This window comes from Numida meleagris, chromosome 14 (genome assembly GCF_002078875.1).
Source record: "Numida meleagris isolate 19003 breed g44 Domestic line chromosome 14, NumMel1.0, whole genome shotgun sequence".
Lineage (NCBI taxonomy): Eukaryota > Metazoa > Chordata > Aves > Galliformes > Numididae > Numida > Numida meleagris.
This window is the reverse complement of record NC_034422.1, coordinates 9560440-9578765: the sequence shown is the minus strand read 5'-3', so window position 1 is coordinate 9578765 and position 18326 is coordinate 9560440. Positions and strand designations below refer to the sequence as shown.

Here is an 18326-nt window from a genome sequence, read left to right as displayed (position 1 = left end):
CTTCTTACCATGAGCCCCCCAGAGAGGTGAGCGACAGGAGACAGGAAAGAGAGAAGACCTACTGGGGAAGAAAAGAGGAGGAGAGAGCAGCAGAGTGGAAGACTGAGAAAGAGCCAAGCCAGGCATGAAATAAGGGAGGAGCAGAGAAAAACACTAAGATAAGGGAGCTCTTGAGGCAAGGAAGAGGAAAGCTGGTGCAGACACAGTTGTAATGAGAGGTTTCTGAGGAGAAAAGACAGACTGAATCCAGACCAAAAGGAACCTGAAGGAGGAAAAAGAGGGACACAAAAAGCATGCAGGAAAAATAGGGCACTCAAGAGCAGGACAGTACAAAGTCCAACCCAATGCAAGATCCATTTCCCTTAACTGCATTTGCCCTGCTGTTATTTTTCATGTACTTGCAGTTTGACACTAACGGTGATGGGGAGATCAGCACCAGTGAGCTGCGAGAAGCCATGAAGAAGCTCCTAGGGCAGCAGGTGGGTCATCGGGACATTGAAGAGATCATCCGGGACGTGGATCTGAATGGAGATGGGCGTGTTGACTTTGAAGGTGAGAAGGGATGAATGCTCCCTGTCCATCTGCTCTCGTGTGAGTCAGAACTTCAGCTCGGAGGTGGAAGCAGAGAGGAAGATTTGCATGCTCTGGGTCCACGTATCTGAAGCACAGAGAAAAAAAAAGAAATAATTCCTCAGCAGAGTATTCGTTTATGTATCTTCTTGTGCTGCATCGCAATTTCAATCAGGCCTCCACAGTTCTAAGATAGAAAGAGATATGTCCTGTCACAGAGAAACAGCTTCTGCTGCTCATATGCAGCGCCAGACTTCTTTTTAGGGGGCATTTTCTTTCCACTAAATCTACTGCAAGAGCTGTGAGGAGGCCGGTGTATGTTTGGAGATTGCATTGCACCCTTCATTTCCTCTGGCTCACCTTATTATCTGGGTTTATAGAGATTTTGTTTCCGTACCTTTATGGCAGAAGTTGGTCACACGCTGGATGTGTCACTAACACTGTAGATATCTGATCTAGAGGTGTCATGTTAAATCCTAGAGAGAATTCATTTCTTCTCCCACTTCCCATGCCAGAAGGAATTGGAAAGAATAAGATTGGTTATGGTTCTATCCTGGCCATTAGACATGGCAGGAGTGATGTTAATAGAGCTCAGGATTCCTGGCAAGGAAAGCAGTTGGTATCATCAAACAATTAAGCATATATAAGAGTTGGAAGGCACAAGAACATGGCAGGCTGCTTGTTTTCCTAGTGCAGTTGCTCTAATGCACTGTCTGATTACATGACAGTAGCTCTCCTTGTTCCCCGCAGCTAAATTATGTTAGACAGTTAAAATACATGAAATACTAGTATCATTTTCTCAGTGAGTTACTGCTTTAGTTGTCAAAGGACAGCTCCATCAATGGAAAAAGAGAAGCCAAGGGGGTAATTTCCACTCCCCTCCTCTTTGCAGTTATTAATTTCCGGTCAATTCAAGTGTAGAATGAAAACACATTTATATTTGATGGCATCTACACTCGATTTTAACTCTTGTAATTGACTTCACAAGCTGCAGGGTGGTGAAGAAATAGATCCAGGATATCCTTCCAGTTAATCTGTATCTTCAAAACCAAGTAATCCATCAAAGCAAACTTTTCTTTTCAAAAACACTGGTACCTACCAGAACACTAGCGCTCTGCAGCACTGGGTCTCCTCCAAGTGGCAGGCTGACTGAGAGCTGCTGCTGTCATCCCAAGGCTACAAACCAACGTGCTCTGAAATTACAGCGAAGGGAGGTAACGCGCAATAATTTGTTCCAAGGAGTTGCTGGTGCAAACAAGGCTGTACAGAGGAAATGGGGAGATCACATTACCTTACCTAACGCAAGGATTAAAGCCCGTTTTGTGTGAGCTCTCCAGGGCCAGACATGGAATGGCACTAACCTACTGGCAGCATGCGGGCCCTCAGTGTCACTCTGGCTGCGTGGTATCTCCAGGGAATGAGAGCTGGGCTGGGGTCCATGGATGTTTTCTGCTTCAGTCCTGTCTTTTCTTGTTGGTTGCAGAGTTTGTTCGCATGATGTCCCGTTGAAGATTATCCTCAGCTAAAGAAAAATCAGCACCTTAGAGAGGGCAGAAGAGGACCTAGATGGAGCATCTAGCCCCGATGTTCCCACAGGAAGGTTTATCGGCTGGCTGCAAATGGGACATTGCAAGATGACCTGCTGCTCCTCCCTCACGGTGGTCCCCATGCCCCTCCACCCTTTCACACTGTGAAAGACTTACGACTTCCTATAACTGGAACCATTCCTTTGAGATGATTGCAGGAAACTGCAGAGCCAGGACTTGCCATGATGCTTTCATGGGTTATTTGCAACTTTAAACTCCTCCTCCCCAGCTTTATTCTCCCACCAGCTGCTGCAAAGCAAGAGCAGGATAAACCCTCTTGGCTTGGTGGACGAGAGCAAAGCCATTGGAACTGGTGGCAGCCTCAGGGCGTGCTCTGCACTTCTTGGTTTCCCTTGGTGAACCCTGTCTGTGTTTGCTGTCTACGTGTGTGTGTCTATCTGTGTGGAGTTATTTATGCTTCCTCGGCACAAAGTTGCATCTCCCGTGGTTATGTTTACCAGAAGTAAATTCAAATACATGTCTTGTGGGGGGAAAGCGATAAATATGCACGCTGAAATGATGTGGAGCCTGGATGTCCGTGTGAGAGGCAGCGGTGGGGCTGGGGGGGAAGGGCTGCGGCAGATACACACTCTGGCATCTGCACCAGGGTGCGGGGGCCAGTCCTGGCTGCGGGACAGGGAGGCCCTGCCAGCCACAAAGCCTGAAGCTGGGCTCTGCCCTCCCTGCTGCTGGCTCCCCCCCCTCCACCCCCCCCCCCCGCAAAGGGGCAAGTGAGAGCTCCTCGGGGTGAGGAGCAACGGGAGAAATGGCACCAGGTGAGGCAGCCACATCTAGCCTCCCATTTGTGGACCATTTCAAACCTGTCAGCGTATGCACAGTGAGGGGCTGCGCTGTGGGGCCTGTGTTGTAACTGCTGGTGCTGAGGATTGGCCAGGAACCCTGTGAACTCCTTGTGTGGCAAGGCCCCACTCTCTGGCTTGATCACACTTAAGAACGCTGCACGTATCCATAGCAGTGACCATGCAGCAGCTTCCCTGCCTGCTGCATCCAGACACACCAGTCCTCATCCTCCTCTTTTCCCCAAGCTCCTCACAACCTCCCACTCCTTTTTCCTACCCTGCAGGACTTGCAGTTGTCCCTTTTCTCTACGCAGAGGCTCTGTCACGAGCTACCAGGACTAATTTCTGCTTGGCTTCAAAAGGCATCATGATTGCTGTAGGCTGCTCAGTGTAACTGGGGGCTGCTTTTCCCCGTTGCCTGCTTCCTCCAAGTTGGAGATTAGGGACTGATACCCTTCTGCTTTCTTCATCTCAGGTCTCTCCCTTCCCAAGCCCCCTCTCAAATTATCAGGGTCTACAAATCCACATCCCAAAGGGGGATTTTCTGTTCTGCTTTCCTGTTGCTGTGCCAACAAGCATAGCTGCGGCAACGACTGATATCCCAGCAATGAAGAACTGTGTTTCTCCTTGTATGTGTGCATAACAGCGTTTGTACAGGCGCATGCACTGGCAAAGGTTTGTGTGTGTGCATGCGCAAAAGCAGGGAATACAAGTAGGTACCTGGCAGTGCAGCAAACAAGTTTATTTGCAAGTGGGTGTATGCAGACCCTGTGCCTGTTTATCTGTGTAGCTGGTCACCTTAGAAATGTGTGTCTGAGCTGAGAAAGTGGAAAATATGTAGCTACAGGCTTCCATATTTATTGGTACAGCAGCTGTATTGTGCTTAAGGGAGGATAAGGGTGATAGACTGAGCAGAGTCCAGAGTCCTGGTGTGCTGTGTGTGTGCTTAGGGCAATACTGCAGAGGAGTCAGACCCGTTCAGGCTTGTGTCAGCATGCAGACGTGCTTTACTTACATTGGAGCCCACTGAGGAAGAAGCATTCACGTGTATGCTGAGAGGATGGATGTGCTGCTGGCCTGTGTGCCACAGTGACTGTGGCTGCCCGCAGGGACCAGCAATAACCCAGGCACATGCCCCGTGCCAGAGCTGGCATGCAGAAACCCAACAAGCATTGGTGGGAACAGGAACAGTGGCCACTTGAACCAACGGGTTGCTCTGCCCACAGTGGCAGATTGCAGGACACAACCCTAATTTATTTAAAAACATAAACCTATTTCTGGAGGCTGCAGCGATCCGCACTGCACAGGATCCCCCACAAGCACAGCATCACGGTGGCTGGGGATGTTCCCTGCTAACTTACATGGGTCCCTGTGTCTGCAGCCTGGCAGGGCTGTGTCTGCCTTCCCCAGAAGCACTGGGGTGCAGGCACAGGGTAGAGGTGGCCACAGGGCACCTTTGTGGCAGTCCTGGAGCCACAGCTGCTTTCGAGGAAAGCTGAGCCTCTGCCAAATGACCTCCAGTTCTGTCCTTCCAGGTTTTACCGTGATACATCAAACAGGTCAGACAGGGCACATCTCCAAGCATTCATTTTTGTCCTTCCGCCACAAGCTCTTGCTGGTTTTGTTTACATAACAAAACCCAAATAATCCCAGAGAGTTTTCTTATTTTCTTCTGCTGGCGGGGCCAGAGATTAAAGTTCCAATTTAAATAATCTAATTCCAGAGATAATCCTTTTGCTCTCATGTTCAGACCCCTACCAGGGAGCCTTCCAAGTAGCTCCAGACATCGAGGCAGAGCGGGTCCCTCCAGGCACACAAGCCCCGTGTGGTCGGCCAGGATCCAGCTCAGGCAGTGAGGCTGGTTCATGTTGACTTCTCAAATATCTCTTCTCTGTTGCAGCCATGAGGTCTGCTTCTGCCCCACACGTCTCCATTGCTCTTTTTAGATATCCTGAATCCTGATCTCTTTTTTCCCCGCAGGAAATGGCTAATGCTCAAATCACATGCCCCATATGTGGATCACCAGGGCTGCAGACCAGGTGGGACTAATTCCCATATGGGAGTTATTTCAGCACAGCTGCCAGGGGACAGGGAGATCAAGGGACTGGGAAGGCAATTCTGAGCCTTTCTCTTGTAGGTTACTGGTGTAAATTCTGTCTGCATTGAGGGACCGGGTGGTGCAATGGATTAGTAGCAGCATACAGAGCCTTTGACATCTGGGGTGCAAGCTGGCATCCAGGCCATTAGTGACTGCAGGTAACAATTATGGGGCAGCAGTGTGGGACATCACGGGTGTGGGCCAACACAGCACACCCACCTTCCACTGCCAGTGGCCATGGAGCAGAGCAAGTTCTCCTGCACCCAAACGAGCAGTGCCACGGCCCCATCTCACTTGCTGCTTTGCTAATCCCTCTTGCTTCAAGATAGTTTGCTAATTATTGGGAAATAATCATCCAGGCTAGTTACTGGAAAACGCTCTGACAGGAGGTGTTGCAATGCTCAGTGCATTGCCAGCTAGCGAGGCTGAGCCCTCAGATGGAGGGGAAGCAGAGCATGAAGGGAGAGTTGCTGGCACGTTGCAGCAAGACGTGCAGGGGCCTTGCCAGGGCCCCCAGCCACAGAAGCCCTTGGCTGACGCTCCCAAGGCAGGGCTGAGCTGCGTTAGTGCCCGGTGGCACGGCTGGAAGCAGGAGGATCCGCACCCGTGGCTGTGCTGCTCTGACCTCCGCCCCAGCTCTCTCCGATCGTTTGCACTGCCCCCTCCTCGCTCTGTGCCCATTGCTCACGGCACTAACCTGGTGACACACAAAGCACTGAAGTGCTTGCAGAAGTCACCCTCCTGGCCCAAGCGCATCGGTTTAAGATGAGAAATCTTCTGTGATTAGGAAGGATCGGCTGTAATCGGTTACAGATGAGCGCTAATGAGGCCTCCCTCCGCCTCGCCACCTGGACAGCGTTGTTCTGAGCACGGCTGCTCGCGTTCCCTCCCTAACAGCGTGCGGGGACAGCCCGGGTCACCGGCACAGCGGGGCCGGGTGCCCTGCCGGGGCTGGGGCCTGTCCGAGCCGGGGCGCTGCTAGGAACCAGCTGCTGAACGCACGTGTGCACGGTTTTTTTGTTTCTTTTTTTTCCCCTGGATGCAGCTCGCTAAGCCACCTCGCGGCTGCGGAAACCCTTTCCCAGCGCAGTGCGGGCACAGCGGGCTCGGAGCGGCACCGCGCTCAGTGACATCCCCGGTAACGCCCCCCACGGCCCGCCCCCCTTCGCCGCCGCTTTGCTCTCCCGGTGTGGCACGGCGCTCCGCCCGCGGCCCAGCCGCTGCCTGCTCCGGGGCACCGGGCCGCTATCCCAGCCGCAGGCTCCGAGCCGGTCCAGGCGCTCCCGCCGCTCTGCCCCCGTTGCCCGGCAACCCGCCAGGCTCCCGCTTCCCGCCGCCGTCCCACAGTGCTTCGCGTTCGGGCCGCGCTGGAGCTCTCTGATTGGCGGAGCGCAGGGGGCGGGGCTCTTCCTCAGGCGCCCGGCCCTGAGGGCGGCTCGTCCGTCTGCGGGCCCCGCTCGGGAGCCACCTTCATGCCGTCTCTGCGGTTTGTGCCGCCGCTTTCCATCTCAGGCGGACCGGTACCGGTACCGGCCCGGGGTAGTCCCGGCTCGCTGTCAGCGGCTCCGCTCCCCGCGCTGAGCAGCCCACCCACAGCCGCTCCGCTCCCGCCGGGCACGCCTCCCGCCGGTGTCCCCACGCCTCCCAGACGGGCCTGCTCTCCCGCTCCCGTCCCCCATTGGTCGAGCACCTCATGAATATGCAAATAACGTCGTGAGGCCGCCCAGTAGGAAAGGGCCCTAGTATTAATATTCCACTCGCGGCTTCTGGATTGGTCTGCGCGCGGCCCGCCCCGGCAGCGGGTCAGGGCGCCCCCCGGCGGCGGCAGGAAGGGGCGGGCGGCGGGCGCAGCGCCTGGAGCCCGAGATGGTGGGCGCCGGGGCGCGCGGGGCGCCGCTGCCGGTGCTGCTGCTGCTGCTGCTGCTGGTGCTGCTACGGGGCGCAGCGGGCGGCCTCGCCGACAGCGTCGTCTGGGCCGTCAACGCGGGCGGCGATGCCCATGTGGACGTGAACGGCATCCACTTCCGCAAGGACCCGCTCGAGGGCCGCGTGGGCCGAGGTGAGGCCGCGGGGGGGCCGCGCCGCCGGTTCCCTGGGGGGCCGGGCGGGGAGGGCCGCAGGGCCCGGGCCCGCTCCGCTCTCAGCGCTCGGCGGGGCCCGTCCGTAACGGCGGCGTCCGGGCCCGCGTCCTGCGGCGCTGCCCCGAGCCCCGCCGCGCAGGGCCCGTCCGTGTCCCCGCGGGGCTGCGGTGTCGGGCGCTGACGGCCTCGGGGGGAGCGCGGCCTGCGGGCAGCCGTGGTGCGGGCCGTGCCGGAGGAGCGCTGCTCTGCTCTCCCTCTGCCTCCTTCTGCCTCCCCGCTCCTCGTGGAGCGGAGTGGAATTTCGCCTGGGAAGGTGACGTGAACGCTTAGGCAGCCAGACCGGCAACGTGCGGCCGCCTGGCTCCCGTTTGCCTTTTTTCCACTGCGAGACCCCAGTTTCCACTGCGAGCTCTGCCAGCCCGCGTTGCTCGCGGGGGGGTGGCAGCGGGTTCTGCTTCGCTGTCCTTCCGCAGCTCGGCTGCTCCCGGCGCAGCCCCGTGTCGCCGGCAAGTACAGGGGCAGGGGATGAAGCACAGGGCTGGAGAAGCCGTTCTCAGCTGTTGCAACTCCCGAATCGCTGAAGGCTTCTGTCTGCTAGTAGCTGGAGAGCTGGTGGTACACTGGCACGTGGGTTACCTTGCCATGCTTCCCCCGAAGCCCCTCAGGATTTATGAGTTTGCCCGTTTCTGATAATCGCTGAGCCAGATCTCAGTCGATTCATGAACGCGTTGGAAGGTTCTCTGTGCTGAGCTGCTCCTGCTGCCGGTTGCAGGTGAGTGCAGGAGCGCAGAGTTTGTTCGCTGTGTGGGTGAGGGCTGCCCTGTGCCCTAGGGCCTTGTGTAGGGAGCAGCGCCGTGCGGTACGGTGAGCCCTCTGCGCGTGGTGTGGACCATGGTCACATTTAAATATTAATGGAGGCTCTTAGCTTCTCATCCCGTGCCTTGGTCACGTGAGCTGTGCTGATCAGTGTGGGTCAGCTCCTTATGCACGCTTCTCATGTGTGACCAGAAGGAGAACGTCCTCGTGGACTTATTTCTGAGTTCAGGAGGAAAAAAAGGGTCTTTTCTGAGCACGCTGTGACATGCTCCTCCTTTGGGGAAGGCCTGTGTTCTCTGGACAGCAGGCTGCCAGTAATCCTGCTCTAGCCAGCGGTGCCAGGCGCGGCCAAGAAGACTTTACCCCTTTGAGCTATTAACTGCGTTTCCTTCAATGGCTTTTTATTGCACAATTGTTTGGTTCATGCCAGGCTTCTCTGTGTAGATCGGCGTGTAATGGCTGACTGGGAATACGTGGCGGGCTGGGAGGGGAGGATGTGGGGCAACACTTCACCTCTGGGCTTCTCGAGCCTCAGTCCAGATGCTGAGCCCCGAGGAACAGGATGTGCTGAGGGCAATTACGTGTCCGGAACGCGTGCACTTGTCTCTTGGTGAGCTGCCTCTGAGCACACCTAATGCAGTGGGAAATCAAGCTCGCTTTCGTGGCTATGTCAACAGTCCTTTGGGTGGCAGCTCTTCCTCTCCAGTTACCTTCTTGGCTATTAATGGGCTTCCTTTATACGCAGGCTTTCCTCTAATGGGAGCTGACTTCTGTGGAGTCGTTGGTTTGCGATTGCTGTAATCTGTAGCTGGCCGGAGATGTCTGTGTGGGAGGACAGGTTAAACTTTTCACCCTCTGTATTTCTGCTGATTAGAGTCTCCAGTCTTTGTGCCCTGGTTCGAGTGGCAAAGAGCAGCTGCATGTCAGATTGCCTGAGTAGCTGCGTGTGAAACAGGAGACGAAGAACTGGCATTAATTTCCTCTTGCTCGTTTGCATTGGCTCCATCTTTGGCGATACGTGCTGGGTTAGAAGTTCTTGCTTTGTCTTGGCCAACGCAGTGTCTGTTCCCATGGAAATAGGGGTGGAAGTGGCAAGTGTCAGTAGATAACTTGGTCTGGATCAACTTCTGCTGGCTGGGGTGCCAGTGGGCAGCATGTGCCCGCAGCCTTCCCTCCTGCTTTGCTGAGGCATTATTCTGCTCCGAGCTCTCAAGGCACGCATCAGTTTGCATTCGTACAGTAACCCTGCCTCAGCAGAGCACCAAGTCAGGGTCAGAGCTCCTGGGAGCTCGTAGGGAGCAAGAAGAGGCAAATTTTATGATTTCTGTTGTTTTCTCAGCTATTGGTGATGTTGTTTGGGCCCTTCCTAGGGGGCTGTTCAGATGCCTGCAGTTGGTGCCTGTTTCAGCTGAGTGGCTGTGAGATGGAGCTACTCTCAAAACCCTTATGTACTTTTCCTGCCTCCTTCTACCTGTCTTCAGGCTCATGTGTACTGCCTGCCTGTGGTGAAAAGAAAGGGTTTTGTAGGTTTTATCTGCTGCTTTTCACCCTTTTGCCTTCCCCCAGGTTTTTGCTGCTGGAGGGTGAGTGTCTAAAACCCAGTGCCACCGCCTCCTAACTTCAAACCTGCTGAATGAATGACTCCAGTCAGTCCTAAAGTGACTGCTTAGGTTTTGTACTCAGAGTTTATACTTTGAAAATGTTGTAAAAATATTCTAGGCGTTTTTCCTCTTTGAAGCGGGAGTCTGGGGCCAAGTCTTCTGGCTCTGTGCCCTGTTTGTGAAACCAACTCTTCTTTCTGAAACTGTGTGTGTGAGTTTAGTCTCTCGGACTGCAGCAGGTCCAGACCTGTTTTTCTGCAGGACCCAGGTTCAGGGGTTTTGGCTGCTTCTGCTTCTGCTCCAGTAGTGCCTTCTCCTGACCAGACCAAGGAGTGAAAATGGGACTCACTAGGGCAGTGAGTGCTAAGGCCAGTGTGGGAGTTAAGCACTTAGGTGTAAATAAAGCATCTCTTCATGTTCCTCGGAAATTAACCATTCCTCTCACTGTTTTGTGCTTGAAATCCAGCTTCTGACTATGGGATGAAACTGCCGATCCTGCGGTCCAACGCAGAAGATCAGATTCTGTACCAGACCGAGCGTTACAATGAGGAAACCTTTGGCTATGAAGTGCCCATCAAAGAAGAGGGTGACTACGTATTGGTGTTGAAGTTTGCAGAAGTCTATTTTGCACAGTCTCAACAGAAGGTGAGCAACAGCTCTGTGCCACTCTGAGCTTTCCTGTTTCTTTGATGGTTAAAGCCGTGTATGCCCGGGTTGCCTCTGCTGTTTTGCACGCTTTGCATGGAGAAAGTGAAGTGAGGCACTACTGGTTAACTTCATCTGTGGAGCTCCTAAGAGGGTGGTTTGAAATGTGGAACTCTCTTCCACATGACAGATACACATTTGGCCTGGAAAACTGCATTACAAGAGTATTCAAACATGTGCAACGACACATAAATAGCATTGGATTTTTGTGATCTGTTTAGGCTGTGCTGTCTTTGAGAAGTCTTTGCTTTTTCCCTGGCTGCTTGTGCCTGATGCAACTGCATGCCTGTGTTGGAGCAAGTATTGCACATACTGAATCAGGGAAGTGATCTGGGTTAAATAAACGACTGAGACAATTTGTACGAGTGCAGTAACAGTTGGTAATGGTTCAAAACGACACTGCAGGCACAGAGTTAAATTCAACCCTCATCAAAGCTCTTTGGAGATAAATAATCCTTCCCTGCTTTTGAAATCTCTCTTGTAAAGATGTGGAAGCAAGAGCACAAAGAACCCAACACCCTGTGATAAATTGGGAGAGAAGTGCGTGTTTGAATCTGGCTTTCCCCTAGCTCTGTCAGCTGCTTTAGAGCCCTTGTTAAACACTGTGCTGCCATCCTGCCAGAGAAGTGTTTCAGGGAACAGAACTGTTGGGGCTGGTTTACAGAAAGGATGCAAAAAGCAGTCTCATATTAAGCTGAGACATCTTTGGCTCTTCTTCCCTCATGTGGTTCTACTGGGATTCCCCAGGTGCTGCACGAAATTTGAGTCATTAAGGCCCCGAGGAGGACTTTCACTCTGATTGCAGATGTGGTTAGCAGTTGATCATTTCATCTCCTTCAAACCCCGCATCCTGTCAGTAGCTTCACCAGCGCATTTCCTGTTCCCTGCTTTGCTTGGGGCTGTTTGTTAGAAATGCCCTCGCTCCCTGGCTATGGTGTGTCACAGCCTCCCTGGGCTGGTAGGAGCTGGTCCTCAGCCAGCAGGTGGTGGAAAGCTGTGAAAGAAAATGAGGAAAAACAGAACAGAACTGTGTTGTCCTCTGTTCTGAACAGCAGGCATAGGAATTATGTTAAAAGTAAGAGGCAAGTTTCAGGATATTTGAAAGCAACCTTCATGCCTCAGTGTCTTTACCTGGCTGCTCTTGGCCTCTGAATCCTTCACAAGGGAGTGGAGAATGTGTGGTGGTACAGTGCATGCTGCAGTGCTCTCTTGTTCTGGGTGCAAGTCAAACACAGACCTTTCCTGTTCTTTTCCTCTTTCAACTGTCACATGCCTGAATCTGTTCTGACGCTGTCATTTCTTCCACCCCGAAGGTATTTGATGTTCGCTTGAATGGCCACGTAGTGGTGAAGGACTTGGACATTTTTGACAGAGTTGGACATAGCACAGCTCACGATGAGATCATTCCCATGAGTATCAAAAAGGGAAAACTGAGTGTCCAGGGAGAGGTTTCCACGTTCACAGGAAAGCTTCATATTGAGTTTGTAAAGGTAATGAGGCTTTGCTGGCCAGGGCCTTGATTTTCCTTTTCCCTTTTCTTTCCCAGCCACGTGATGCAGCTGTGGGGAAGGTGGTAGTAGGTGGGGAGATTGTTTCTTGAATTACGCTGCAGCACTGACTTCCATCTTCGCTTTCTCTAGGGCTACTATGACAATCCGAAAATCTGCGCCCTGTACATCCTGCAAGGAACAGTGGAAGGTGAGCAGAGTTTCTGAGCCAGAAGGCTCTTTCCCCTTGGAGATCGGCCTGTTGCTTCTCAGACCATGAGATCATAGTTCTTTCTGACCTACCTACGCCAAAATGATTTCTCTATCAGCAAGTTCCCACAGCGTGCAGCTGCAGAATGAGATAGGTGTCTAGCATTCTCCTCTGTGAGTGCACTAAGCTGTCATTTTCAGAATAAGCAGCATGAATTTGGTACAAGACTTCTTGCCCATGGGGTAGAGGAGAAAGGAACGTGTCTGGTCAGTCTTCAGCTATAGCTGCAGTTGAATTCTCTCTGGCCTTGGATGTCAGCAGCAGCCCTGCGGACAAGTAGTTTATGGAGTTTTTTTAGATAGTAGTTAAGCGTTTCTTACCTGGAGCTTTGTTTTCCTCCCTCACCTCCGAGGACAAGGAGGTTTCCTGGGTTACATCCTGCCTCCTTGTAACTTTGTTTTTCTTGTTCCACAGATGTTCCAAAGCTGCAGCCGCACCCAGGTCTAGAGAAAAAAGAAGAGGACGACGATGAGGATGAATATGATGATGGCTCCAGCGTTAAAAAACAGGCAAATAAGAACCGGGTTCAATCAGGCCCACGCACACCAAACCCCTATGCCTCAGACAACAGCAGCCTCATGTTCCCTATATTGGTGGCCTTTGGTGTCTTCATTCCTACCCTCTTCTGCCTCTGCCGGTTGTGAGAGCCCTACAGAGCATCAGCCAAGGGGCTGGGAGGGAAGGAGTTGGACCAAACACGGTTGCTTTCAATTTCTCCATATTGTTCATAATTTAAGGAAAACAAACAAACAAAAAAGGTGATTCATTTGGAATGAATAGCAGGTCCAGGTAAGAGGAAGAAACTTACCTTCCCCCTGCCAGCAAGCAGCAAGGCCCTTGCCTTCCCCATCGCACCATGTGCAGCCTCTGATCCTCCCTGGGGCATCCAAGAGTGAACTGAGTCCTGGCTGGCTGTGTATTGGGCTATTGGAAGCTGATGGCAGCAGTCCTGGGCCACATCCCATACTGAAGGAAAGCTGCGTGCTGCAAGATCTCTGCCTTTGCTGGGTGGAATACAGTTCCCTAAGCGGGGAAGCAGCTCTTATGACAAGGCCTGGGTACATGTTTTGTCCAGGAGCATGGAAGTGTTGTGGTGCCGTTGGGTGATTAGCAACTATGGAGAACAAAGGCTGGTTCTTCAGCATCTCCCTGAATGTGCAACACAATGTATGGTACTTGCCTGCGTAAAGATACCGAGGCTCCAGCTGGCCACTCAGCCTCTGTGGGGACGTTTCCCTTCCTAAGAGTGCAGACTGCGCCAGGAGAGGAGGAATTTATCTGGCCTGATTTGCTGCACCAGATGGGAGAGACTTTCCTAGTCTGACAATTGTGATGTTAGTTCCATTGCAGAGGGATTCCGCTGTAGCCTGCGAAAGGCTGACGTTTGCATCTGATCAGATGCTCTTGTTTTCTGTATTGATTATGGCTTTTGTTTCTTTTAGTACTGTTTTATTTTAAAAGGTTCATTTTAAGCCCAGTTTCTTATTTTGCCCTTTTTAGCAAGTGACCTGTCCATCAGAAGAAGCTGAGAATCAAATGGCTTAAATAGGAGGTCCTTGTTCCTTAAGCTTGATACCAGTCAGTTCCCCTGCTGCATGTGACACGGGACAGAGCAGAGCAACCTCAGGGATGCTCCTGCGAGCTCTCGCTCCCTGTTGAACAGACCAGACCTGCCTGCAATGGGGAGAAGCGCAGAGCTGGTTAGCATCTGCACTTAGCACAGCCTTCTGCATATCAAGGGGCAGACGTCCAACGCTTCAGTAGGATAGCACAAGCTGGTTTGTGGCTCTCCAGAGATCTGGAAGCAAGCAGAGCACTAGAGACAAGGCCCATCGGTTTCACTGTTGCTTGGTGACAGGCTGGTGAGCCAGGTCACCCACCTTCCCCCAGGGATCTTTCTGCAAGAGGCTTCTGCTTCCACATGTAGAGCCCGTGCCTGACTGACGGTCCGAGCAGAGCGAAAGCCCTCACTGCACCTCCTGGCCTGGAGCTGCTGGCCCTGAGGAGCTGGTTCCCATGCTCTTGGCCTCTGATGTGGCTAAGGAGGCATTTGTGTTCAGGAGAAGGATTTAGCCCAGATGGGGCTGGGTCACCTTCAGTCCTGGTGAGCTTTACCTCATGCTGTCTTGTTGTTATAAGTGTTCTCTGCCTGGTGCAGCTGCTCTGAGCTGCGTCTTTGCTGCCACTCCTTCCTGCACCCGAGTTTTCCTAGCAGTTGTTCTCAGGTTTGATCCTGTGCAGTGGCTCAGCCTTTCTTTGAGCTGAGAAGGGTCAGCGGAATTTGAGGGGCAGCCTTTCTGCTGGGCCAGAGCAGCTGAAGCTTTTACTCCTTCACTGCCCTCAAGCTGTGATACGAGCTGTCAGCTCACGGGCCCTGAAACGAGAACTTGAGGAGGTGTCACAGTGCTGATTTCTGCAGCAGTGGCACCAAACCTTGGCTTTCTGGTAGCATACATCACTGCAGTGGGCCTGACCATTATTCTGAGTGCTAAAAAGCAAGCAAATGAGCTTAAATAACTTCTCTCCAATTGCTTCTCCAGACCGTGACTATTTCTGCTCGTGCGAGAGAGTCCCTACCACACTTGGAAGGAGAAGGCAGGCTTCCGAGAGAGCAGATCTTAAGAGCAAACCCAGGGATGAAAGGGCAGTAAGCTTGAAGTTGTTTGCTTCATCTTCTAGGTGCTGTTAAAATCCTAGTGTGTATACAAGTCTTCAGTAGGAGCTGTGTTTTGTTTAGTGGCAGTGCCTGCAAAGATTCCCTGATGTTTTTTGGATTGCTCTAACTGGAGCATAGAGACATTTAGATCTTTATCAGTCTGAGAAGCATAAACTGCCCTGATTTGTTAAGCAAAGAACCTGGATTTGAAAGCAGGCTTCTCTGTAAGGAGCTGTTCTCCTGCAGGCATTGTAGGTTTGGGTTTTTTTTTGGTTGGTGGTTGGGTTTTTTTGTTTGTTTGTTTTGGTTTTTTTTTTGAGCATCCTTGCAGCAAGAAGTCACTCAGCTTCTTGTGGCTTCCCAGGTACCTCTGCATCTTGCAGCAGAGGATGAGAGCAGGGCTATGCATGTAGGTGTGCCCTACTCTTGTAGGGTGCTTCATCCCCACCTCTCTTGCCAACCAGGGGACCTCCTTGGTGCCATCAGCCCCACTAAGGGAAAGCTGTGCAGGGTTTGGTCTACTGTATTCTGCTTTCTCAGTTCAAATGAATTTCTCTCATTTGAATAAGAATATGGAGTAGAAATGGTTCAGTCTTCTTGGCTTCAGCTTAGTTGTTTTGGCTCTGGCTTTATGCATTTTTGTCACTGCTGCGAAGCTGGTGTTAGCTCTCCAGGTGACTGGGGAACTTCTGACCCCTTATGGTGATGGGAGTTGTTTTCTTCGTTGGTCCATCCTCTCCTGATAGGTCTGGCTCAGAAGCAGCCATCAAACAAAGCGTGTGGGAACACAGGAGGACAGTATGGGGAGGACACACTCAGTCTGGCTTCCCTTGTCATCCGTCTGGCACCTGCGAGCCAGCCAGATGGGTGTGATGAAGTACCTGGCTTGACATGGGGAAGGAAACATTTGGGCTGGCTGTGATTTTTCCAGCAGGGGTGACTGAGGGAATGTCCAAGGCAGTGTTTAACTGAAGGCAGTTAGAGATAAGACTCTTCGTGCTTTGTTGCACACATCAGCAGGCGAATGTAGAGTGTGTCTCTGTGCAGCAGTGTGGGAAGCAGAACCAGAACAGAGCCTGGCTCAGTGCTTGGAGTGGTTGTGCAGAGAGGGGCAGATAAGGCAATTTGAATAAAGCTTCCCCTTAGTAAAGGTGAGGCAATGCTGTTGATAATGTTCTGGGCCTGGATCCAGCCCCAGGGTAGTGCTGATTGAATTACCCCTTATCAGCCCCTCCGCTCTGTCCTGGGGGTGCAGAGGCGCAGCTGGCAGTCGTCTCACTGTTTGTACTCTCTGCTTTGGTACCTTCAAGCCAGGGCATTCTGTGTGTGTACCTACGACAGCCCTGACCCTTTTGAGTATCCCAGGTGGCAGGGAGCAGAAAGCCAAATGAATTCCTGTCTTTTTGGTGCCTTTGTGTCGGGCTTTGAATAAAAGTCCATTTGAAGAAGCTTTTTTTTTTTTTTTTTTTTTTAAAAAAAAAAGGAGCTTCCGGGTTGTGGTGGTGTTTTTTGCCCAAGGGACAGACATTCCCTGCCCGTGTGATCAGCTGGGGGCTGTCTCGGTGTCCCTTGATGCCAGCTCTGGAGGTCACAGCTGAAGCACAGAACTGTGAGCGAGAATCTTTGGTTCCAGCCCTCAAAGTCAATGGGGAAAAAAGCGTAGCAGGGGATAGAAGAACTGGAAGAGCTCTTTCAGGTCTCGTCTGCCCCAGGAATCCCCTGAAGGTGGGATGGAGAGCTTCTAGCCAGTATGGTGCCTGCGTGTCTGTGCAGCTCAGAGCAGAGTGAGTTGCAGCTGTGTCCTGGTAGTCCTTTGGTGCTCATGGCTTCTGCCTGCGGGGTGTGGCTGGGGTCCTGCTCCCCAGGGTCACTTGCTGAGAGCTTCCCCTGCCCCAGGGAGCAGAGGCCCACACGTGCCCCTTGGCCTTCCTTTGCATTAAAGTGAGATGGCGGCAGCCAGGGAGATGTCTTGGTGTTGAAAGCGTGGCTGAGCAGGCCCTTTGTTGATGGAAAACAGCAGCAGGAGGGAGAGGACCAGCAGAGCAGCTTCAGCCCTTGATATGAGCCAGATTCGGAGCAGCTGCAAAGTACTGAGTGTTTCAGGTTCTGTTTGGTGCTTCAGTGTGGGAGAGATCTGTCTGCTTTGTGCACTCATGTGGTGGGGAGGGAAATATCCTCGCTGAGAATCCAAGGGAAATGGGAGCTGGGCCAGCACTGAGCTCATTTACCTACTGGCTATTCTGCATCTCCACAACAAATGCCAAAGTCTAATACAATTCAAGGATGCTTTTTTTTAACGTCAGCCTGGTTCCACCAGTCCGTCCTCTCTGGCTGGTCCCACGTAGGCTCAGACAATATTCTCAACGGCACAGCCACAACGCCGGGCTGGAGCTGCTGGGGCTCAGAAACGTGGTTGTGTAGAGCAGGCCTCCTGTGCTGCTCCCTGCTTCGTGCCAGCCCGGTGGGCTGGGGCACATGTGTTCCGCTTGGTCCGAATGGATTCGTCCCCGAGTGCTGTATGGTGCTGGGACGGGATTGCTGAAAGCAGGTCCATGTCTTCCGGGACTCTGGCTTGCTCAGAGTTTATTGCTGTATATTAAATACTATTTTTGGAGATTGGGGGGAAGGTGTGGGAGGGGGAGGGGTGTGGCGGTGCTGTCCCCAGGCTGAGCAGTGGGACTACTGCAGGTTCTTGATAGGTTCTGATTTTTTTTTTTCCCAAAAAGTGCTTTATTTAAAAATACAAAAATAAAAAAAATATATTAAAAAAAAACAAAAAAACAGTCAACGACAGAAGTGCTTTCCTCCCTCGTAGAAACAGCGCTGGCCGAGTAGAAAATGCGAATAATCTTTTGCTAACATCAAAGATCTCTGCTAAAGAGTTTGTGTGATGGAGGTCTGAAGGTGAGGGGCGAGTGGAGTCGGAGGAAGGTGAGCTGTGCTCCGTTGTTCCCATCCCGTGCAGGGGGCTGTGCTGCCTGTCACGCGATAGCTGCTGCCGTGCTGGAGTGAAACATCATCTGGAAACCCGATGGTGACACAGGAGATGGATTTTTCACGGTATCTGTGGGGGTTTTGTGTGTTCGGGGCTTTCCTGCTCCAGGAGCAGCCCCTTCCATGCAGCAGCTCCGAGGGCAGGGGCAGAAGCATGGCGCTGAGCCGGGGGCAGCGGCCTGCACGGTGCTGGGGCTGGAGGCTCTGGGTTGGGGCAGCCGTGCCCGGTGCTGGGGGAGGCCCCGGTTGGCGCTGAGGCCCCAGAGCGCGTGGCGGTCACGCTGCTCGCCGTGTTTGCAGGAGGGGTTCTGTCTGTCTCTGCCCATCGCTCTGCATCGCCACAACTTGCAGTGATGTTTTTTTTTTGGTCGGGCCCTGGGTGGAAAGCACAGATGTCTATTTCTGATGGCAGGGGCTTTGCGGAGTTGTTCTGGGGGAGAGGGCGGGTGCGAGGGCGGGCTATCTTATTTTTGGTACGCGGTAGCTGCTTTATTTTTGCATTTCCCCCACGGTGTTGGGTGGAGGGAATGTTCTGAAATCGACTTGCCGGCGGTTTCGACCAGCGGTGTGCGAAAGGAAAATAAACGGAATTCTATTGTCGCTGGGCTGCGGTGGTCGCTCTGTTCTCGGGGCCGGGGCTCGGGGCCACTTCGCATCCATC

The 18326-nt window shown here is 52.8% G+C and overlaps 2 protein-coding genes and 1 long non-coding RNA gene across 4 annotated transcripts in view; 2 read left to right on the top strand and 1 right to left on the bottom strand.

The window, feature by feature from the left end:
- The window catches only part of CABP1 (calcium binding protein 1), a 28474-nt gene extending 22925 nt beyond the window's left edge, over positions 1-5549 (top strand). For both annotated transcript variants that reach the window (XM_021412674.1, XM_021412675.1), the window contains exons 5-6: positions 405-552; positions 2054-5549. In XM_021412674.1, coding sequence (XP_021268349.1) covers positions 405-552; positions 2054-2079 — 174 coding nt within the window. In that variant the 3' untranslated portion in view covers positions 2080-5549. The remainder of the gene's footprint in view (positions 1-404; positions 553-2053) is intronic.
- LOC110406326 lies at positions 539-2069 on the bottom strand. The gene is made up of 3 exons (XR_002443422.1): positions 1932-2069; positions 1670-1830; positions 539-658 (listed from the first exon to the last, which is right to left on the bottom strand). It is a non-coding gene; the product is annotated as an uncharacterized LOC110406326 (long non-coding RNA).
- Positions 6872-18265, top strand: MLEC (malectin). Its single transcript, XM_021412676.1, has 5 exons — positions 6872-7113; positions 10019-10197; positions 11571-11747; positions 11898-11955; positions 12430-18265. The coding sequence occupies exons 1-5, from the start codon at positions 6921-6923 to the stop codon at positions 12657-12659; spliced, it is 837 nt and encodes a 278-aa protein (XP_021268351.1). The 5' UTR covers positions 6872-6920; the 3' UTR covers positions 12660-18265.

Coding starts and splice junctions, on each gene's coding strand:
- MLEC (XM_021412676.1), top strand. CDS start 6,921: ATGGTGGGCGCCGGGGCGCGCGGGGCGCCGCTGCCGGTGCTGCTGCTG. Junction 11,748..11,897: donor TTCATATTGAGTTTGTAAAG/GTAATGAGGCTT, acceptor CGCTTTCTCTAG/GGCTACTATGACAATCCGAA. Junction 11,956..12,429: donor CCTGCAAGGAACAGTGGAAG/GTGAGCAGAGTT, acceptor CTTGTTCCACAG/ATGTTCCAAAGCTGCAGCCG.